Consider the following 22,000-nt stretch of genomic DNA (forward strand, 5'->3'; position numbering starts at 1 on the left):
AACATGTTTGGGCCTCTTTAAGCTACAGTGTTCAAAGGCATCCTACACAAGTGTGTGCCTTCAACGTTGTGGCAACATTTTAGGAAGAACCAAATATGGACATGACGGTCAGGTGTCCTTACACTTTTGTTCATATAGGGTATTTATTAAAAAATATATATTTATACTGGAACAGAATTATAAAAAATTTCACCAGTGACCTGCATTTTACAACTGCTGACTACAACAATATTGATTTTAATAATGACAGTTAAACACAAACCAGATAATTGATGACGCCAGATCTGAATAGAATTTGAATCCCCTTTTAATGAACAAAATCAAAGAAAAAAATAATTAAATATGCAAATTTTATAAAAAAAAAACACAAAACAAACTATTAAATATTAAAGATAGCATGATTAAGCTAACATTAAAAATCATTTAAACATATTTTAAAGACAGATTCCAGCTTATATAAACCTTTAGAAATCCTTTTTCAGAAATTAATCAACATTTATCTAGAAAATAGTCCTGCTGTAAACTGTTATAAAACTACAACTACTCAGTATATCCTAATACCCTTACCACAATGATGACACTTAAAGGCACTAATATATATATATATATATATATATATATATATATATATATATATATATATATATATATATATACACACATATATATATATATATATATATATATATATATATATATATATATATATATATATTAATAATAAAATAAAAAGCTAAGAGCCCCCACACATGCTCATGATTAGACATATGACATTATAAAAGGAATGTGAAATGCCAAATGCAGGATTTACAGACAGGACATAGTGCCTGGGGAAAAAACAAAACAAAACAAAAAATCTACAGAGTAAAGCGCGTTCTTTCTTGGTCACACACACAGGTCCATGGTATGTAGATGTGCTGTTAGCCTGCGGGCTTATGCATTTGGGTTGCTTTTCATGAGCGCAATATCTGCATCCACCATCTCTTTAACAAGCTCCTGTTGAACAACATTACACATGCGCACACCGTCAGAATCATCGCTTTCTTAAATGTGGAAAATTGTACTGAACTGGTTCAAGTTCTCACCTCGAAGGTCACGCGTGGCTTCCAGCCAAGTTTCGTAAGAGCTTTAGTGCCGTCTCCCTGCAGATAGTCCTAAACACAGAGAGAAGTGAAGAGTTGAACATTTCTCCTCCCTTATTAGCATGACCTTCCATACATCACAACACCTCACATTCTTTTTTCTGTCTTTACCTCAACACATATGTATACACACACACACACACACACACACACACACACACACACACACACACACACACACACAGGTGTCAGGCTTGGTATCTCTTGGGGCAGGTGAGGGCAAAGGCATGCCATTTATTTAACACAACCTCCTTCCTAACCTCTTGCCCAGTGACTGAGCATGATGGATTATAGGACTTGAGTGGCCGATCTCAAACTCTCTTTTCCCTTTTTGCCCTTTCTCCTTCACAGCCAGAGTGAGAAATGGGTTTTTAGTGGAGATTCTCAGGGTGCCAGCTTAAAGAGCTTGAGAAGCCTTTATGGCTGATCTGATTACACTGCAGCGCTAAGGAACCAGAACACAAACACACTCATACACACATTAATTGCACTTTTATGAAGTCCAGTTGAACACACCCTCATTTGTAAACCATAGCCAGTGGGATTATAAAGCTAAGGTTCACACCCCCAAAATTATAATTATATAAATTGTTTATTTAAAACATGTTTATTTACCCTCTATAATTATAATTTTTTTTGTTTTAATGATTTCATTTGTATGGACAGCCTACAAGGTTTTTTTTTTTTTTTTTTTAAGATCCAGGAATGTACTTTATAAGACAAACATTATAAATCAAGCTCTAAATGTGAAATATTAGCACACAGTGCTCACGCTCTTCCTCTTACCCAACATTTTTTCACACTAAACTTAAGTTGCACAAATATGCAGAATATTACTTTTAAGAAATGAAATGAATTACCTTGTACTATTAAAATTAATTTTCTATTTTGTCCAGTGATTATTTCTAGTTTTCAATTATGTATTTTTTTTTTTTAATTGTATTTTAGATCTGGTATAATTAATAAATATTTTTTTTATAGGAATTTTATCATAAAGAAATCTTTGAAACCAATAATGAACAACATTCATTTATCTAGAACCATAAATAGCATTGAACTTTCAGACTCAGGCATGTATTAAAGTGGTGAATTAATCATAATTAGGATTTACTGACAGCTAAATGAATCTCAGCTGGTTTGGTCACTCATATCTCACATAAAACCCAAGAGACAGACATATTCAGCAAGAAAGATTCATGTCACATCATGTTTCTGTCAGTTGATCAAACTGAACAATAGTGTGAGAGTGTGAGAGCAAGATAGAAAAACATGAAATGGCTATTGTCTGAAATACCATCTGGAGCGTTCTCTTTGTAGCAGCAAATGTCATGACATGAAACTGGGGCATGACTGACTAACCAAATAACATAATATAAAACATGCTTGTGAAATAAAGTCAATTAAACCAAGCAACTCAGAGTAGGCGTCAGCATACCTAAATTCAGAGTGCCAGTGTCTGCCAGGGTCAGTTATAAATCACAGTCCTACACACCCAGAGTTGTACTGTGAGTTTGTAATCCGCTATCAGTATCTGAACGATCCAAGGAAATATTGCTGTTGCTAGTGTGGTAATTAAATGCAAACAGAATAAATCTGTACTGCCATAAGTATTATTATTTTCGGTGACTCAATAAAAATGTGGTGCGCGTTCAGACACGAGAGTTAAAAAAACCTACACATGCACAGACATTGTAAACGCATCTTATTCTGTAAAAGAGATCATTAAAAATTCTGCTGACTTTGCTTTGTCACTCTCTGTGTTGACTGACTTGACACACTTCTAATATTTACACAGTCATAGAATACGTCAGGTTTTAAATCCTTGAACCAAATTTCCAAACTGAGTCTGAGGGTTACTCAGTTTGTTCTTTTGAGGTCTCCTTTTAGTAAATCTCATTGATTTATCGCTGATAATCAGTGAAACCCTACAACAGAGAGTTTTTGTTTAAGAAAAAAAAGATTCAAAGTAGAACCCTCTTATAAAACTTGGAGTTCAAAGAACACCTTTTTAAATTGTATACAGTGGCAAGATATGGAAAGAATATAAACAACAACAATATCACACAAATTACTAATCACCTCTTATAAAAAAAACAATTTTTAAAAATAAAAGACAGATAGATAGACATATAGATAGACATATAGATAGATAGATAGATAGATAGATAGATAGATAGATAGATAGATAGATAGATAGATATAGATGAGTAGCTTGTTAATCAATGAAAAATAAATATTTTCAAAATATTTCCTTAAAGCTTTGTTATTTAATCAATTAAGAATCATTTTCTTTGGACTTGTTCCTCACAAAATAAATATATAAGATTTTTCTTTTTACAGCAGTATGTATAGCATGCATTTCAAAAGCATGATTTGTTTAATTCTCTGACATGAAAACGAAAAATAATTTAAATCTAAAATACCCACTTCACTTCTTGCTAACTGAAAACCCCTGCTGCTGAATTTATTTAGATTGGTGTGTGCAGCCAAAGGTGATTTGCAGTGTGGATTTCTCCTTTAGCTTTCAAAAATCAGCGAATCAAATGGTTTTTTTTTGCCGTTGAGTTTGATGGAAATAATGTGTTCTGAAGTAAGAAAATGTTTGCTTTATAAACTAATTCAAGACCATGTTAAATCATTTCAGCCCATGCAAACTTATGCAAAATCAACCTGATATACAGTATCAGATTCGCACAAACAAGTAATGAAAAGTCAAGTTATAAGCCTACCAGTATAGTGTAATAAATAAAGTTCATTATATAAGAGGTTGTCGCAGTACAATGTCCTGCCATTTCAATCAAATATATTTTCAGTTGAACTGAAGTGACACTGCACAACACAGCATTCTTCATAATACAGTTCTACTAAGTGAAATTTGATGGCAACTGCTTTTTCTTTCTTTTTTTTACTGAAATCGATTTACTCTATTAGTTGCTAAAACATTTACTGTAAACCCCGAAGGATATTCATAATAAACAAATATGGTCACCTATTCATAAAAAAGAAAAGTTCTTAATTTACTGTGTTTCCCTGGGGTATAAGTGACAGGGTGCACATGTACGATCCTTTTGTTATCATCCATTAGAATGTTAAAAGCCAAATAAACAAATGGTTGCTAGCACACACAAATCAGGTAATGCATACACAAAACACAAAAGTATCACAATTAGAGCCATAACACAAAGTTACCCGTGTCTGAAACAGTTGCATACAGGACACCAGAATTACACGTTGAAACACACCATTTCCCTACACAGTGTGATTGATGCTGAAGAAAGAGGTGAAAAGAGCCCACAGATCATGGTTTGAGAGAATTGTGGGTTGTTTAAGTTACAAAATCAGCTGTGTGAAAGAGCTGCATGAAGAGAGTTCACTTCCTGAGAACGTTTCAACCTCACCAAGCATCCGTAGAACAATTGGCTTTGTGTGTTGAGTTCAGATGAGTAAAAAAAACTTTTGGGCATGCTGTTAATGATTCGCTGGAAAGCCTTGTTCATTTCATATTTAAGCACTGGTCTGCAGGTTATTATTGTGAAACTCTTCCAAGTTTGATATAGAAAATAAGGTCTCTATATGCAAGAACAAAAACAGGAAATCATGAATACAGTTTGGTAGAGCCCAGGGATTAAAAAAAAAGAGCATTTAAAACAACCATTTACCCCGAAAACTTGCACACACATGCACAAATGTCCGGGGTGTGTGTACAGTATGTGTGTGAGGGTCAGGAAGTTTGCCGCCCACCTCTCGAAGGGCTTGGGAAATCAGGCAGTCCAGTGTTTTTTTGTGGGTTTGACCTCAGCCTGCACACATACAGGAGAGGGCCAGCCATGTGTGTGTGGGAAAGACTCCATAACCTTACCATAAACACACGATACATACAGGAGCAAACCTCCTTAGAATATTAACGCAAGTTGTATAAATGTACTATAGATTTTTTTCCCTTGTTCATGTTAGACCTCTCTAATCAAAGCATAAAAAATTATTACTATTCTCTCCTGTATATACCCTCATGTGGAACTAGAGGACTATCAGACTGATTTCGATGTGATTTATCTTGCTATAGGTTTTTATCACAAAGGTTTTGGACTGTCCTAAAATTAGGTGCAGGCTGTGGTAAATCTTAACCCTACTCACAATCTACAGACAGACCAGTAAAAAAAATAAATAAAAAAACTGGTATGAAAGGCCAATATCCAGTGAAGGTTGATCTGAACCGTTATTCACCATGTTTCTTTTAAACTGAAGTCACATTTATATCCATAAAATACTGTGAGATATCAAGAAAAAAAAGAAAAATGTTCAATGCTGTTGACAATTATATAAATTATGTAGTGTGTCTCAGACATAAGGTTTTTAATTTTAAAATTATCATCACTCTTTGGCAAATGATACATTTCGCGATTTTAAAAATGAATGTTAAATTACGGCATAAGAAACTATTTCTATACCCCCAATTGTTAATTTTATTAATTAAAATTGTCCGATCTTTTTTTACTTTTAATTTCTCAATGGCATGACGTTCTAGCTTATACAGTAAACATACATAATGCTACTGCTAATTTTTGCTCACTCTTTAAAGTATAAAATGATCAGCGACAGACAATTGAATGCACTTAACCAGAAAGCTTTAAAATAATTCAACTTGACATCAGCTGTATAAAGGATTTTGACAGACCTAGTGCACACAAACTAGACTAATTCGAATAATGACGCCATTATACTCAAGCACACAATAATTAGCATCACTACTCCTGAGTAATTCTGAAATCAAGCCAGCTCCTCAATTTTCAAGTCAGCACACGGAAAGAATATTTCTTACACAGACACATGCTAATATAAGCCTGCACAGGATGCAGTCAGTAAGAAGAGGATGTTGGTGAGATTAAATTCCCATATATTTTCACCCACCATTCGTGGCTGTGATGAAAAATTGTCCAGTCTAGAGAGAGAGGGAGAGTGAGAGAGTGAGGAATGCGACGTGTCAGGAGTTCAGCGACTGAATGAATGCGAGTGAGAGAGCCAGAGTTAATTAGTCAATCAAGATAACGAGCACAGAGACAAGCCATTTACAAAGGGCAGCCTGCAATTAACCTCCACTCTCGTAGCTCTCTCTCCCACACAACCACTCAAGACTTGTCCACACTAATACAAACACATTTTAAATGCCTAATACTTTTTTTTGCATTGCTATTATTGTGATTATTTGGTTTCTATTTGCATTAAAAATAATATTTCTTTTATTCTTCAACTGGAAATGTGGTTGGAGGGAACCGGAGATTTTTGGAAAACGCTGTTGCCTGTTGACCTATGATAGGTTCCTGCTTGTCATGTGATCCTGACTCCAACAAGTCGCTGTTGCTTTCTGCTGGCATGTATTTTGGTCACTGTTTCACAACTGACCATAGAAATATACTGAATAAATACTTTGCAATCTCTCCCAGTGCTTTAGTGAGTTAATTGCCTATTTTGCTGTCATGCAGCACATCACACCTCCTGGCATACACGATAAGCCGTTTGGCTCAGGTAGTGTGTGCATTCTTACTAACCATTTTCCCATCCTTATATTTGAGTGTGGATGGAAATATTTTGGGAAAAGCATAAAGCCCCAGACTGGATGGAAAACTTCTTAAATGTATCTATAATAGTGTGAACATGACACTAGTTCCATGCCCAACAAATTACACTCAGGTCTTTCTTTCTTTTACATGATCTACTCTTTTCAGTCGTGCTTCGAAAATATCCAAAGAACAAAAAGTGAAAATCACCTGGGTTCTCGGCCACATTTTCCATAACTCTATTCCTTCTAGTTATAGTTCATATGAACTCTTTCACTCTTTCACAAAACACACTCTCTCCTTTTCCCTCTCTCCCCTCCATGGGGCCCAGGGTGGTTCCGCTCAGTCAAAGTCCTTCAGGAAATACCAGAGAGAAGGCCAGGGGAGAACTTACACCCTCTTTCCCTCTCTCCATTTATTTCCTTGCCTCAGCCTCCCTTGCTGCATTGCTCGCTCTTAGTCCCCTTCACTATTCATCTGTCATCGCTTTTCTCCCTCACTCTCGCTTGCTCTCAGACTCGTCTCTATCCCTCCAGGTTCAGAACGGAGCTGTAAGCTGGGGCATGTCTCACATGAATAGCCTCGTCTCGAAGGCAGGGTGACACTGACAAACATTTAAAAGAAAGGCCTGAAGCGAGAGGAAAATGAGACGTAGAGAAACACAGTAGCAACTGTATGAACACAGGATCCGCCTGTGAACCGGCAGACTTATAGCTCTGAAGTGTGCTCAGTAAAAGTCAAGTTGATATATACGGTCACCTAGAGGAAAGACTGGGCATCGGAGAGCAACTTTACTATAGATTTGAGCTCAGCCTGGCACTCGACCAAACACTTTACGACATCATTCGCACTCGGATTTAACAGCTCTGACCTATTACACTGCATATCATCATAAATCTGTCACATGTAGAGGCAGTCGCAGAGTCTCCTAGAGTAACGAAACTACACACACACACACACACACACACACACACACACACACACACACACACACACAAACTATATATACACAAGCTACACATAGTCTTGTAGTCTATAGACATTCAGCTACAGTTTCCACACAGTCACACATAACCAGCAAGATATGAGACGCATAAATAACCATAAAGCCTGAGAGTGGAGCTACATCAATATCCATACAGTAACTACAAAAAAACCCAAACAATATCAAGCTACACCACAGTTTTCCAATTGTTGTCCATTACCCTCCAACACAGAGCTTAAATCACCATTAGTAGAGATTGTCAAAAACAATACCTCATGTCAAATGTAAAAAAAATATACAAGGTGCAGGATTGTTTTATTATTCTGAAAATTCTGAGTTATTAGAGGTCTTGTTTTCCGGGGTCATTATTTTTTAAGTCGCCAAACATCTTATTCTCTTCAAATCCATAGTGACAAAATATCTATAATAAACTCTGTGAAACTGCAGTAATTCATGTCCATCTGTGCCTCTCTGAGGTTCTTTCTGGAAATATGTTTACTATAATAATGTCACTGATCTAATCCCTCTTTAATGCCAACATGCTATAACCCTAATCCCTAACAATCCACATAATTCCACAGTTCCATAATTCCAAGGGAAACAGCAACTCAGTAAAAACTAGTCCATGTTATAAATACTTGCAAAAGACACATACATGGACATGTGAAGACATGAAAACACATGCACTCACACATATTAGGCAATTTAGGCAATTTCTTTTTAGCGTAAATAGGTTTACATACAAAATCAATGTAATGCTAACAATACACTAAAAAAACTAAACACAATGCGCTAAATAAAACAATTTAAAATTTTATGTTCATAGGCTTTACCCCACTAAGAATAAAAATTAAAAAAATTAAAATGGATGAGGCCTTCTTTGAAACTGTCTGGAAAATGAACAATAAAAAAAAAAAAAAAACCCTTCGGCTGCCTGAAATCCACCTTCACCAAAGTGCTCATAAAACTGCTTTAAATCAGCATATGAATGAATAAAATGGAAGTATAAATCCAAACTGGCTAAATGGAACTGCTGAATGTTCTCGAGTGCACACCATACAGTTCACAGAAAGGTCTTCAGCTGCTTTCAGCTCCACCCTAAAGAAGCTATTACAAGAGATGTTCACCAACACCAGCAGACCAATAACAGTAGATTATTGGCAGTGGCCATCAGGGCCAAGTGAGCATGTCAAAATGCCAATGATTAGTGGGTTATAGACTTAAAACTATCCTAATCTCTTTAAAAAAAAATTATTTAATCCACTGCTGTGGCTGGGTAGGCATATTAAACTGAATGCCTAAATCATGAAAGGACTTTCACAGTGAGGTAAACTGACTACATCACAAGCACACTAACAATTTACTTAAGAGGTCCTACAACTAATAAATGCTTTGTCATGTAATATTTCATATTTCAATATTCCATCTATTAACACACCAATTCAAATTTAGTTTTTTTTTGTTTTTTTGTTTGTCTTTGTATCTCAACAATGAGTGATTGAATGTTTAAAAAGTCTTTATAGAATTATCAATGTAACTAGAAGAGTACATTTAATAACTAATTAGATGTTAAAATTTTAATACAAACAGGGTCAAGCTTAGAGGTCAAATGTCTGAAAGATTTTTATTTATCAATGATTTAAACAGTTTCAGGCATACAAATAAGTAACAATAAGACTAGACATGTTGGCAATAGAGGAGTATCTGTTGGTGCCACTGGCATCAAGTTCTACCAGTTTATATTATTATTATTATGAATACAAGCTACTGCCACCTTCTGGTCAAGATATTTACGATGAGGTGTCTAAGCAATATGGATTGTTCACAGATGAATGAGACACTAAAAGTGGAATTATGTAGGCATTTGTTGACACCAGTGCTTGTTGCTTGGTGTGTACTGGAACTTAAGTTGCAGTCACAGCTATTAGTTTGATTGCAGAGTCTGATTAAGTGCAAAATTGTTATTTCTGTTTTGGTTTTAAATTATATAATTAAATAACCACAAAAAAAAAAAACTTGAATAAGTAGGGCTGAATATCCACTTGCAAAACATTTTCTGGTCAGATATATAGCGATGGAAAACGTAGCACAACACTGCATAAATGATGAAATAATGATTTTTATTATTACTTTCTGTTTTGTATTTAACAGAAAGCATTTTGTTTTGTTTGCCCAAAACACACTCGGTTTCTTTAGCTATGGCCTTAGCTATTGCTTTGTATTTTTGGAGCTCACAGCTACTTAAATGCTACCACACAAAATGTCGGGGTGACTTCCGGCACTCGGGTCAATTCGGGGTCAAATCACTTTCTAACTGCAATCACACTGTGCTGGTTATTTCAGTCCACATCTGAGTGTAATTGCTATATTGCCACAAACTCATCGAAGGAGAAGGAAACCAGGGTTCAAATCAAATGAGAGAGAGAGAGTGTGCTTACACCTATTTGTTATTTATAGCAAAAATATTCAGAACATCTAAATACTCCATTATGCATTATACCGTAGGTATGTCAAGACTGCAACAAAAACAATGACTGTGTAGCATGTTAAAGGCTAGCCCATTTATCAGGTTCTCTTACTGGGAAGATGAACTATTCGCTAAGGAATTTGGGTGTGCATTCATTGCTGCATCCTTACACAATAAAGACCATAATATAGTTCTGTATAATAAAGACCAAATTCAAGTTAATAGGAAGGAAGAGTAAGAAAGACTTTAAGGTGTGTTTGCGGTTAAACGTATTGTGTAATTACACATTTTATTGCTGGAATATAATTTTGGTGGTGCCTGTTGTACATGCTGAACAGGTATTTTGTTAGATCCCAAGAAGTCACACACGCTAACAGAAGGTTTATTTGAGTCTGCAGACTTATTTGCATAAAACAAGCAGAAGGGGAGATCACACTAACTGCTTTTCATTAGTGACTGACTCATAGTAATGGCTTGTGTACGAACGTGTTCTATGCAAATTAAATCAAACAATCTATTCAGTAGGTTTCACTGCACTCTTTTTCAGTACACTTGCTGAATTAATTCAGATAATTCGTTCTAATCAACACAATGGCCAGGAAGAGATCAACAACCTCAAATATTGATTGCAGTTCGGGAACTGTTAAAAGACTGTAAAAGTCTGTAAATAAATTACCAATGTTTATTTAAATCACAGTTTATTTAAATCTGCAACACCGGCATTTGGCCCTGTAATCTGTTTGCTCTGGCCTGTTCTCTGTTACATGTTTCTGTCTTATTATTATTGTCATTCAAATTTTAGTGTGTGCACATGCACACTTCACCGCCAGCACCAGTTCCACCTTTACAAAGACACCTGTGGCCTTTAGGCTTTAAAGCATTTAAATTCCACAAATCAACACAATGTCATTTTCTTACATATAATTAGAAAACTAACTGGATTATCCACAACACTTATTGGTCCAAAGCTGTTGATTTACTAAAGGGTTTAAACTAATAGTGAAACATAATAGCAGCACAACCAGAATAAACACTTAATATGCCACACAATAACAAATAAAATAAATGTCAACGATATTTGTTCTCATACCATAATTAATATTTGTTATGTCTTGAAAATGTTGTAGCTTTTATTCCTGTTACTTATTCTCTTGTTGGAAATATAATACACAATATGAAAATGTTGTAAATAGGAAAGTACATGCCAAAGGAATGGTCTTAAATTAGACTTTATACCACGCTTTTGGCCCAGTGAATGTTTTATTCCTGGTCTTGGTGAAAATTGAGTTTACAACCGGTTGGTGTAAGAGCCTTAAATTTACGGCCTGAGAGTCATGACCAGCATAATCCCGGCATAAGTACTAGCATTTACTCCAGCTGTTATGTTAAGTGTTCTTCATACATGCTCTGGCTAATTGGTTAAATTCACTTCTTCTGCAGTACTTCACCCTCTTGAGTCATACTGCTGAATACATGGCTTGCATTCTGCATTACATGCAAGTCATTTTTAGGGGGAAAAAAGAATAACAATTAAAAAAAAGTAAATGTAGCTTCTCTGCAAATTGTTAGAGAGAAAAAAATAAAGGGATAAACTGATTAATGAAGATGAGTAAATGTAATTAGAGAGCTGTGTATGTTGGCAGTCAGGAGAGTTTGTGGCTACTCTGGGTTTAGCATTAAATTAAACCAAACCATGAAGAAACAAATACTGTACTTGCATGAATATACATCAGCAGATTATGTACATAGAAAACAGAGGAACATTTACTCTTTGCTTTTCTCTGTAATATGAGTCCCATTTACAATGAAAAAAATGCAGTAAGGGCTTTGACTAGAAAACACAAATTAAAATAGTAAAATTGGCAAATAAACAAAAAAGAGACAGAGTACGTTACACCACAGTGAAATTTTTCTTCTTCGCTGAGGTCAGAGTGTAGGGTCAGCTTTGATACAGTACCTCTGGTTAAAAAAGGGCCCAACAGTGGCAGCGTGGCAGTGCTGGGGTTTGAACCCTTGACCTTATGATCAGTAAACCAGAACCTTAACCACTGGGTTACAAGTATTTCCCAGTATTTACTCCAAATCCAGAGGCTTAAAACATGTGCCTTGGATAGAGCCCCTGTTTGTTAATGCAAGAGGTGGAACTTTCTAAGCTGACATGCAACATAGTGTGTGTGTGTGTGTGTGTGTGTGTGTGTGTGTGTGTGTGTGTTTTCCATCTGTCAGCAGTCATTTAGTAGGCCTGTTTTGTTTTCTGAGTTAGTGCCTTTTTTGAATTCCAGGTTGAGTGACCAACATGACTTCTTATGCACAATCGGCAATGATCAAAATTCATTTCAAAAGTCAACTAAGGAAAAGAAAACATTTTAATCACCAGTATGATGAAAGGGCTGTTATATGACTGAAGTGAGCAGAGGAAATCTTTCTCGCATTCTCACACAAACACACACACGTGCACTCACACATGAAGCATGCTTCAAATTCAAGTATCAGTTACTCACCACTTCAGTGGGACGGTAGTACTTAGAGTCTACTTTGACATAGATGACTCCTGTCTTCTGACACTTGCCTACCTCGTTCTCATCCTTCCCCTCCCACCTGTGAGAAATATACAATATTTTACATACATATTACATACATTAGATAAATTTGTGTCTATCTATCCATCATTTTATATATATATATATATATATATATATATATATATATATATATATATATATATATATATATATATAATCCAAATGTTGTCTGTGTAGAACAAAAACACCCTGTTTCTCTGTCAGTTTGTTGACTAACATAACAATCAGTGACATCATCAACAAACTCCACAGGGTTTTCATCCGCCCAACTTCATACTTTAGTGTGTATAATGTTCTTGGAATCATATGCATGAGCCTGTTTTATCCCATAATGTGTTAAATTAGTGCCAGACTTCTATTTTTTGTACCATGGACTTAAATAACTTAACTGACTAAGTACTTTATTCTCCTTGTTGTAGAGTGAACAACAATTATAAAAATAAACAGGCTTACAGAGAGAAAACAGACAGGTACACAGGGAATTCAACTAAATTTATTTTTGGTCAATCCAATGCCGTTGTTTATGGCATACAGAATGTAGGCAGCAGTTTTGAGGTCAGAATGCTCCCAGAAGCCAACAGAAAAGTGCAATTTGTTAAAGTGCTTAGGTGCATTATGTAGGCTTCAAAGGAATAGCACAGAAAATGCCATAAAGATTAACACTGTAAATAATAAAGTAGTATAGAAACAGTCTGTGTGTGTGTGTGTATATATATATATACACACACGCATATACTTACACAATGGTTATGCCCACGTGTTTGAAGGCTTTCTCAACAAACTCTCTCACGCTGTGGACCTCCCCTGTAGCTATGACAAAGTCATCTGGCTCATCCTGCTGCAACATCATCCACATAGCCTGAGAGAGAGAGAGAGAGAGAGAGAGAGAGAGAGAGAGAGAGAGAGAGAGAGAGATGAGGCATAAAAATCATCATCATCTCTTCAGTCTACTGAGCTGTGTTCATGCTGACATGGAGAAATAATCGCTGATTCATTCATTTCTATACGCTGACTAAATTTAATGTATTTTATGCTTCATTAATATATTTTTATAAGACTATTATAACATTTTAAAACTCTTCATTGTCATCTCTACAGCGTGTATAATAGATCCTCTCTGTTTTTTGATGTTGCGATGGAGGACAGTAACTATTAATCAGGAGGCATTTCCAATTTGCATATCATGCACACTTAGAGATGCTAAAATTCTAAATGTGTAGAATTATACTCAACACTAAAATGTGTAGAAATATGCTCAATATTTTGTAGTTGTTTATTTTTGTGGATAGACAGAGGGAAATTGACTTATAATAGTTAACCATTTGTTTGTTAAGTTTAAAAACACATTTGAGAAATTTTGTAAAAATATAACCCAGTCTGATCTTTAGCGCTTTCATGTGGTTAGGATCCTACACCCGCTCCAACACATACACACACGTCCCTGTCCTGACGTCAGCACAAAGCCTCCTGGGATATTAATTATTGTGGGAATGAAGAAACTAGTTCCCAGGTCCGGCTACCCAAATCCTGACCCCCCCCACCCTCCACCCCATCAACCCCTTTCAAACCCCCTCAACACACACACACACACACACATACACACACTCATACAATCAAACACTTTTGTGAAGCCGGCTGAAATATTATAAAAGAGACTGGGGAACAAGATAAATAGGGGGAGACAGATAAGATATGTGCAGCTCAGCATCAGTAGATCTGGCTCCATCTATAAAAAGCACACAAACACACACACACACACACACACACACACACACACACACACCATTGTGTATGATTCTGCAGAGTATTAAATGGTCATAGCTGAAGCCAGTTGGCTCCACGTTTAATGCGCGTCTCTTCCCCCGCTGGACTCCATGGCAGAATAAAGAGTCCATCAGCACGTTCTATCTGCTGCAGTGGGAATCTGCCTGCTGCTCACACACACACACACACACACACACACACACACACACACACACACACACACACACACTCATATTTCACTCCGGCTCCACTCACATGCTCCATCCATCAGGCGCAAATGAGGCACCAGACACACGCATGGGGGGAGAAAGGAATAGTGTGTGTGTGTGTGTGTGTGGGGGAATGGAGAAATAGATGGAGATGGAAAGGGAGAGAGAGCAGAAGGGAGGGAAGAAGAGGTCACCTGAAAATAGAAAGTTTACTATAAATTTAAAGTGAAAGAAGATACACACCCCGAGTGTGTGTGTGTGTGTGTGTGTGTGTGTGTGTGTGTGTGTGTGTGTGTGTGGAAATAATCTTTTATATTCCCTAAGTTTAACAAACCCCATACCCCTATAAGAGAATTCAAAATGGTGAGAAAATTCTACTAGTATCAAACTTTTAAAAGAGAAACTACTTACTTATTTACACAGGTAAATACAAACAACACACACTTCAGACTATCCAAAAGCAAACATCTGGTTCAAGTTTGATTTAAAAATGCTTTCTTTAAATGTGGTACAAAAAAGCTGTTCATCACAAATAATTTTGTCAAGACCATAACTAATGCCAAGTCTTGCAATATTCCTAAAGCTATGCCAGGTTTAATGTTGCAATCAAGAGATTTAAAGCTATTTTAAACAGTTGTGTTTAATGTACCTGAAAATATTTTCTATTAATAAACAATATGGACAATAATCTGTGGACACCTGACCATATGATTCATATGCGCTTTTTGAACATCCACTATTACATTCAGTCCCCATTTGATGTTATAATAATCTCTACTCTTCGGGAAAGATGTTCCACTAGATTTTGGATTATGGTTGTGGAGCTTTGTGCTCATTCAGCTACAAGGGCATCAGTAAACTCAGGTAATGATGCGGGTGAGGAGGTCTATAGCGGGCCATGCAAAATCTTTCACTCCAATCCACTAACCATATTTTGTACATAGCTGACTTTGTACATAGGACTTTGTACACTGGAACAGGTTTGGTGCTAATTACAATTTGCAAGCTTTCAACCAAACTGTTTACAACATGAGTTTAATAATAACCTATAATATGGGTCAAGGAGCAGTTTGAGGAGAACTTTTTTTTTTAAATGGCTTTTAACAAAGTCTATAAACCTATAATGTGTTTTAAAAAAGTGTGTACATGTGGACTATTTTTTTTTACCAAAAAAGTTAGAAATACATCTTCACAGTAAAAAAATCTTTTAGTCTGAAATGAGAATTGTTTAATCTTGTTATTCTTAAAAGGGTGCCAATAATTCTGGCTATGTAATGGTTACAGGTTTTGGCATTGGACTATGATTTTGCGATTCAGAAACCTTTTTGCCATTGTTCTGTCGAGCATATGATTCCTATTGACAAGAAATGAATTCCATAAGCAGTGACCTCAGGTGTTTCAGACATGAACTGGACTTTAGGAAACACCTCGTTGTCCATGATTTCACTCATCAGCACATTTATTCAATAAAAAGTCTGGCGAAGCAGTACTGGAAAGATGTATGCTCTCGTTCCATTTTACCTCGTTTCCCCCATCGTACCTTGTGCTCACCTCTCTCCTTTAGCTTGCCTTATTGGTTCTCGCCCTCAGTACTTTTTTCTCTCCCCTGCTCTGGATCATTACCTCTGTGAGAGACAGCTGAGAGGCCCAGGCAAAAATTCCCCTTCCTGTTCATGACTCGCACACACTAACACACTTACACACACATACAAATACCCACAGAAAACCTCTAGCCCCACTCCAAAATCTTTGTGGTGAAGGCCGGAGAGAGTGCAACGTGTTCTGCTGTAAAAGCCCTGTCATTGTGCGTGCTCAATGTTCTTTTTTAAACTCGCATGGGGCTGCCGGTGTCCAGTCCACCCATGACTTACTGCATTTACAATGTGAGCCCAGACACAGACAGAGGGGGAGGGCAAAAACCCTTAACGTGTGTGCAGGGAAGTAGTGTGTAGCCCCTTGCCTTATCAGCCTTGCCTTCCTGCCCATCCATCAAGGCAGTCTTGTGCTTGATAGTCTTTGAGTTCAGCCGTTGCTCGAGCTCGACACTGACATCTGGATTAGCTACAATTTCACAATGAAATGAACGGAAGTGTGTCTGATCGGCTGCATGTAGCCTGAGGACAAATCATGAAAATGGTAAATCTTGCATTCTCACATTTCTGTTATTTCTTCAATAAAAAAAATAAAAAATGACATGCTTATTCAAGGCCTTTTCCCACTAACATCCTATTGGTCGGCCTGTTTAAACTCAAGTGCAAAAAGAAACTAAATGATTCAAAATCCAATAAAATCTAAAAACAGTAGGGATAATCGCAGCATGTACATGCTAAGCGTCATTTAAAAAGTATTATAAAATTCTGATTTAAGTCTGCATCCTTCACTGGAAGTCCAAAACGGAAAAAATGGTGGGAGAAATGGCATTAGTCTCCATGCTGCCAATTAAAGCCAATCATGCCATCTGAGAGCTCATGTATGTAAAAAAAGAGCAGTTAGTACTTTCCTCAAAGTGTAACACTTCATGAGCAACAATCTAAAAAGATACTCAGAGAACTCATGCCCTAACCTTCACCTTTACTGGTTTGTAGCAGTCATGTGAAAATGTAGAGCAAATAGTTAGTGAATGACGGACAGATGACCCAAAATCAAAAACAGCATTACTGTTCAGAAACAAGAATAAGTGGTTACATGCGAACACAATCACTGCGGCTTAAAGTAAATGAAGGCATTCAAAAACTAGACAAGAACAGTCCACTCCACGTACCTCTGAGGACGTGCACACCCCAGCCACTCTAGTTATTACCCACCATGTGATTGGACAAGAGTTAGCAAGTGGGTGAGATGTTTGTAATACCCGAATTGGAGAGAAACAAAGGGAGGAAAAGTTCATTCCTTTTTCATAAAGAAATTAAAAATATATATTTTCATTACTTGTCTATTACAAGTGAGTTTTATTTGCATCTGTACAGAAAGGTGTAGTGATATTACTAAGCACAGTGATCAAGTGGAGATGGTGGTCAAATGGTGACCAATGGACATAAACAATCTAATCTACAGTATGAATTTAAGACCTGGAAAAAAATGTCATTCAGGAATGAGAGGAGAGAGAGAGAGAGAGAGAGAGAGAGAGAAAGGTATGAAGGAGAAAAAAATCTGTCAGGTCTTGGTTTGAGGTGAAAGGCAAATAAAGCCATAGGCTTAACCGTGGTGACATGCCCATCACACCTCCTGATTTTCTGAGTGTGTGTGTGTGTGTGTGTGTTCCTCTCTGTTTTCCACTGTCTTTGAATTCTGAAATGCAAACTCTCTCTTAAAACTGTTAAATTACACAAGCACAAAATCAGGGACAAGGACAAGCGTGATGTTAAATTTTTTCCTACACACACACACACACACACACACACACACACACACACACACACACACACACACACCTGTATAAAACAAATATGCACATAACACAAACAGGCTCTTGCAAGGCTGGGTGAGAGTTTTTGAGCCTTATTTACATGTGCTGTATTTTTTTGGAAGCATATTTTGCAACTGGCGAAAGTTTTAACGCTCCCTGCTGCACTGCACCATACACACACACACACACACACACACACACACACACACACACACACACACACACACACACACACACGGTCACAGACTTTTTTTTGTACTGAACACAGAAGAGCTCTGTTTGAGGCAGGTGGTTTGAGTTAGGCACAGACAGGCTGTCGTACGGCCATAGTCCAAATACACACACACACACACACACACACACACACACACACACACACACACACACACACACACAGACTGAGGTTTTGCCTGCAGATCACCTGTGAACTTTATTAGCGCTCTTCCACAAAAGCTATTTTCTCTTATTCCTGCTGCCACTGAGACCTGCAGTTACACACCAGTTTAACTGCTCTGTCTTTCCTCTCATTCATTCATTCATTCATTCACTTATTTATACACTAATTAGGTGCATATTTACCTATATTTTTGGTAATCCCTTGTTCTTGAATATACATTATTTTTATTTATTTTTATATATTCTATTTATCTAATTGTAAGCCAAACATCAAACGTCTGAAATGTAGAAATGTAATGTACACACCCAAATGTAATGTACACATACAGATGAAAGAATTGTTTTTTCTTCATATTTGTTGTGTTTGGAAAAATAGTGTAAGAGTATATAATTTGTAAACCATCCAGGATATGTATATGTAAAAGCAAATTGTATGTCCACAGCAGTGCGTGTGTAAGAGAGTGTGCATTACAAAGTAGAGAGATGGTTATCTGCATCATTTAGCCCACTGCTGAACATATTGGTTACAAATTGGAAAATGAGCAGCAGGTGTGTGAACACACACATGCACAAACACACATGCACGGCAAACACTTCATGCCTGAGCAATGCGAGTGAGGAAAAACAAAAGCAGGGACCTTCAATATGATGTAAACGGTAAAATCCCACATAAGTACACTCAATTGGGTTCTTTCTAAACGAAACATAACAGTCATTTAGTTGTGCGATGTGTTGCTGTGGTTTGTAAATACACGGTTTGGACAAAGGTTTGTGGACAAGTAACCATAAAATTCATATGGGCTTTTCGCACATTAAATTTCACAATTAATTCCCATTTGGGAAGATGTTCAATAGGGTTGATAAAGCTCTATAGCAGGCCACTAGAGATCCCATACAACCCATGTGAGCCACATGTTCAGGAGCTGGATTTCTGCACAGGGGCATTGCCATGCTGGAACAGGTTTGGGCCACCTAGCTAAGGTGAAGGGAAATGTTTTGCTACCACATCCAAAGACATTTATGTGCCTCAAACTCTGTGGTAAAAGTTTGGAGAAAACCCACATATGGCCATAAAAAAATAAATTAAAATTAAAAAAAGATACGTTTGAGGTTTGTGTGAATTTCACTAGTACTTCTCTCTTCCTTAAATTAATACTGCTTTGGATTGGTATGTCCCACCTTCGACTGAGTAAAAACAATAACATTTATGAACTTCGAGCACATCCCACTTTCTGAGCAATATCAACATACTGTTCTTATTTTACACAGACAAAAGATCAGATTACCTTTGTCTTGTTCCTCTGTCTAAGATTTTATTACACAAACATTCAAATGCAAAAAACAACATCCGCTTGGCTTTTTAATTTGCCTACATGTAACTAATGTAAACACATTATATAAACAAGGTGCTGATTAACTAAAAACAGTTTGCACAGACTATCTACAGATGATCTAAAAATCTATAAAAATCTATAATAGTTATATTATAAATGCTTTAATATCAAATGTAGTGATTTTCATGATCTGTTTAAAAAGCAGCACTCGGCGTTTCGAAACATCTTTAAAAAAAATAAATAAAAATAAATGTGTTGAACCTGTTTTTGCAAAATCATAATTTTGGCAACAAACTAATCAAGCACAATGTAATCATGGGTGTCTTTGGGTGCTCATGGGTGCAAAAAAAAGGACAGAAGAGTGATAATGTGTGGCACTAAACATACTGTACATACACTGTATACATAATTTGCAAGAGTAGATAAACCCATCCTGAAACTTTGCTGAAAGGCAAATCAAATCAGATGAAACCATGTAGTTCATCATGTAATGTTTGCATGCATGATAAAAAGAGAGGAAAAAAGTAAGAAAGAAAAAAAAGAAAGACAGTGAGGCCTGAAATCATGGTGTGGATATTTACACTGCATAAGAAAAAGCAATGCATGTATGGATTTTTTTGTATACACACACACACACACACACACGCTCTTTCTCTCTCTCTCTCTCTCTCTCTCTCTCTCTCTCTCTCTGTCTCTCTCTTTCTATTAACAGTCTTACTGTAAAAAGATGAAGTTTGATGAAAGCACCACTGTTATACCTCTTGCCAAGCAAAAGCCATTTAGAGCACAAACACACACATACCTTTTAAACTCTATTTATTTTCCGAAATGCTGAATATAAGACAGAGTTGAAACCAGTCTTGGCAGGAAGCTTTGTGTGAGTGTGTGTGTGTGAGAGTGTGAGTGTGTGTGTGTGTGTGTGTGTGTGTGTGTGTGTGTGTGTGTGTGTGTGTGGACTGGGGTGTTGGTTTCAGGTGTGTAAAGTCGGGTTTATGCAGGTACAGTGAGGGCGGCTCCTGTCTATTGTGCTGTCATGAAAGTAAGAAAAAAACAAAAAGCACGTCACCTTCTTGCCCAGCCCCACACACTCACTCACTCTCTCTCACACACACACACACACACACACACACACACACACACACACACACACACACACAATACAAAAGTTGTAGGCTGTGTTATTCGAGGAATATGGAAGCACAAATGCTCATGTCAGTGGCTCTGGATTGGCTGGAGGAGCGAAACAGAAAGGAGCTATGTAAAGAATGCACTGTTTTGATAAGATAACTGTTAAGATGGCTGCGAGAACAAAGTTCACAACCTGCATGTCTGTTTTCTAATTTAGCCATTATTACACAAAGCACTCACATGAGATGAGATGGTAAAGGCAGAGACTTATAAAGAGAAAATGATAAGAGGATGGATGAAGAACAGGATAAGGAGGAGAAAGAGAAGGAAGAGGAGGAGGAGAAAAAGGAGGAGGTAAGATCTGGTATGTTTTAACCTCTGGACTATATTAAACACCCCGTGTAAAACATAATTAAAACCTTATTAGGCCTTTAAATCATTACCTCATGGACAATAAAGACTCTCTCACACATGCATCTTGCTAAACCTTCTGATCCACAGCATCTTGAGCCAAATAACAATGCGACAGCAAAAATCCTACCACTGAGAAGATGAAGCAAAATGAATATTTCTGAAAACTAATCAGCATGTTATCCCAGCACTAAGAACACAACTATATAACAACTCCCACAATTTCAGTTGTTGATCAACTATCAATATTATTAAATTCTATCAATAAGCATTTACAAATATGACTATATGTGGTGTCTATGACCAGATACCTTTATACTGTTTATAAAATAGACTTAACTGAAAAATTTATACAAATGATTCTCATGCACCTTAAACTATTAGTTAGTTTTGAGTATTAATGTTTAAAAACCCTAAGCACAACAAAAAAACACATTACCAACTTTTGTACATGGTAGAGTCTAAGTTGGAAGCTACAGGAATTTTTCCTCTCCATATATTTAAGGCTATGTTTGACCTTAAACCCTAAACTGGCTGTCTCACTTGAAATTCCAGCCGCGCAGCACTGTCACTCAGCGCGCTGCACACTTGGACTGAGGTTCAGAGTTATACTTAGTTGAG

General features: G+C 36.7%; 1 protein-coding gene across 3 annotated transcripts in view; it reads right to left on the minus strand.

Moving 5' to 3' along the window:
- Positions 1–289: 289 nt before the first annotated feature.
- Positions 290–22,000, minus strand: part of gmds (GDP-mannose 4,6-dehydratase) — a 72,071-nt gene continuing 50,360 nt past the window's right edge. For all 3 annotated transcript variants that reach the window (XM_046835674.1, XM_046835673.1, XM_046835672.1), the window contains 4 exons: positions 13,472–13,590; positions 12,651–12,747; positions 1,086–1,154; positions 290–996 (listed from right to left, as the gene is read on the minus strand). In XM_046835674.1, the coding sequence (XP_046691630.1) occupies positions 934–996; positions 1,086–1,154; positions 12,651–12,747; positions 13,472–13,590 (348 nt within the window). In that variant the 3' untranslated portion in view covers positions 290–933. The remainder of the gene's footprint in view (positions 997–1,085; positions 1,155–12,650; positions 12,748–13,471; positions 13,591–22,000) is intronic.

This window comes from Silurus meridionalis, chromosome 23 (genome assembly GCF_014805685.1).
Source record: "Silurus meridionalis isolate SWU-2019-XX chromosome 23, ASM1480568v1, whole genome shotgun sequence".
Taxonomy (NCBI): domain Eukaryota; kingdom Metazoa; phylum Chordata; class Actinopteri; order Siluriformes; family Siluridae; genus Silurus; species Silurus meridionalis.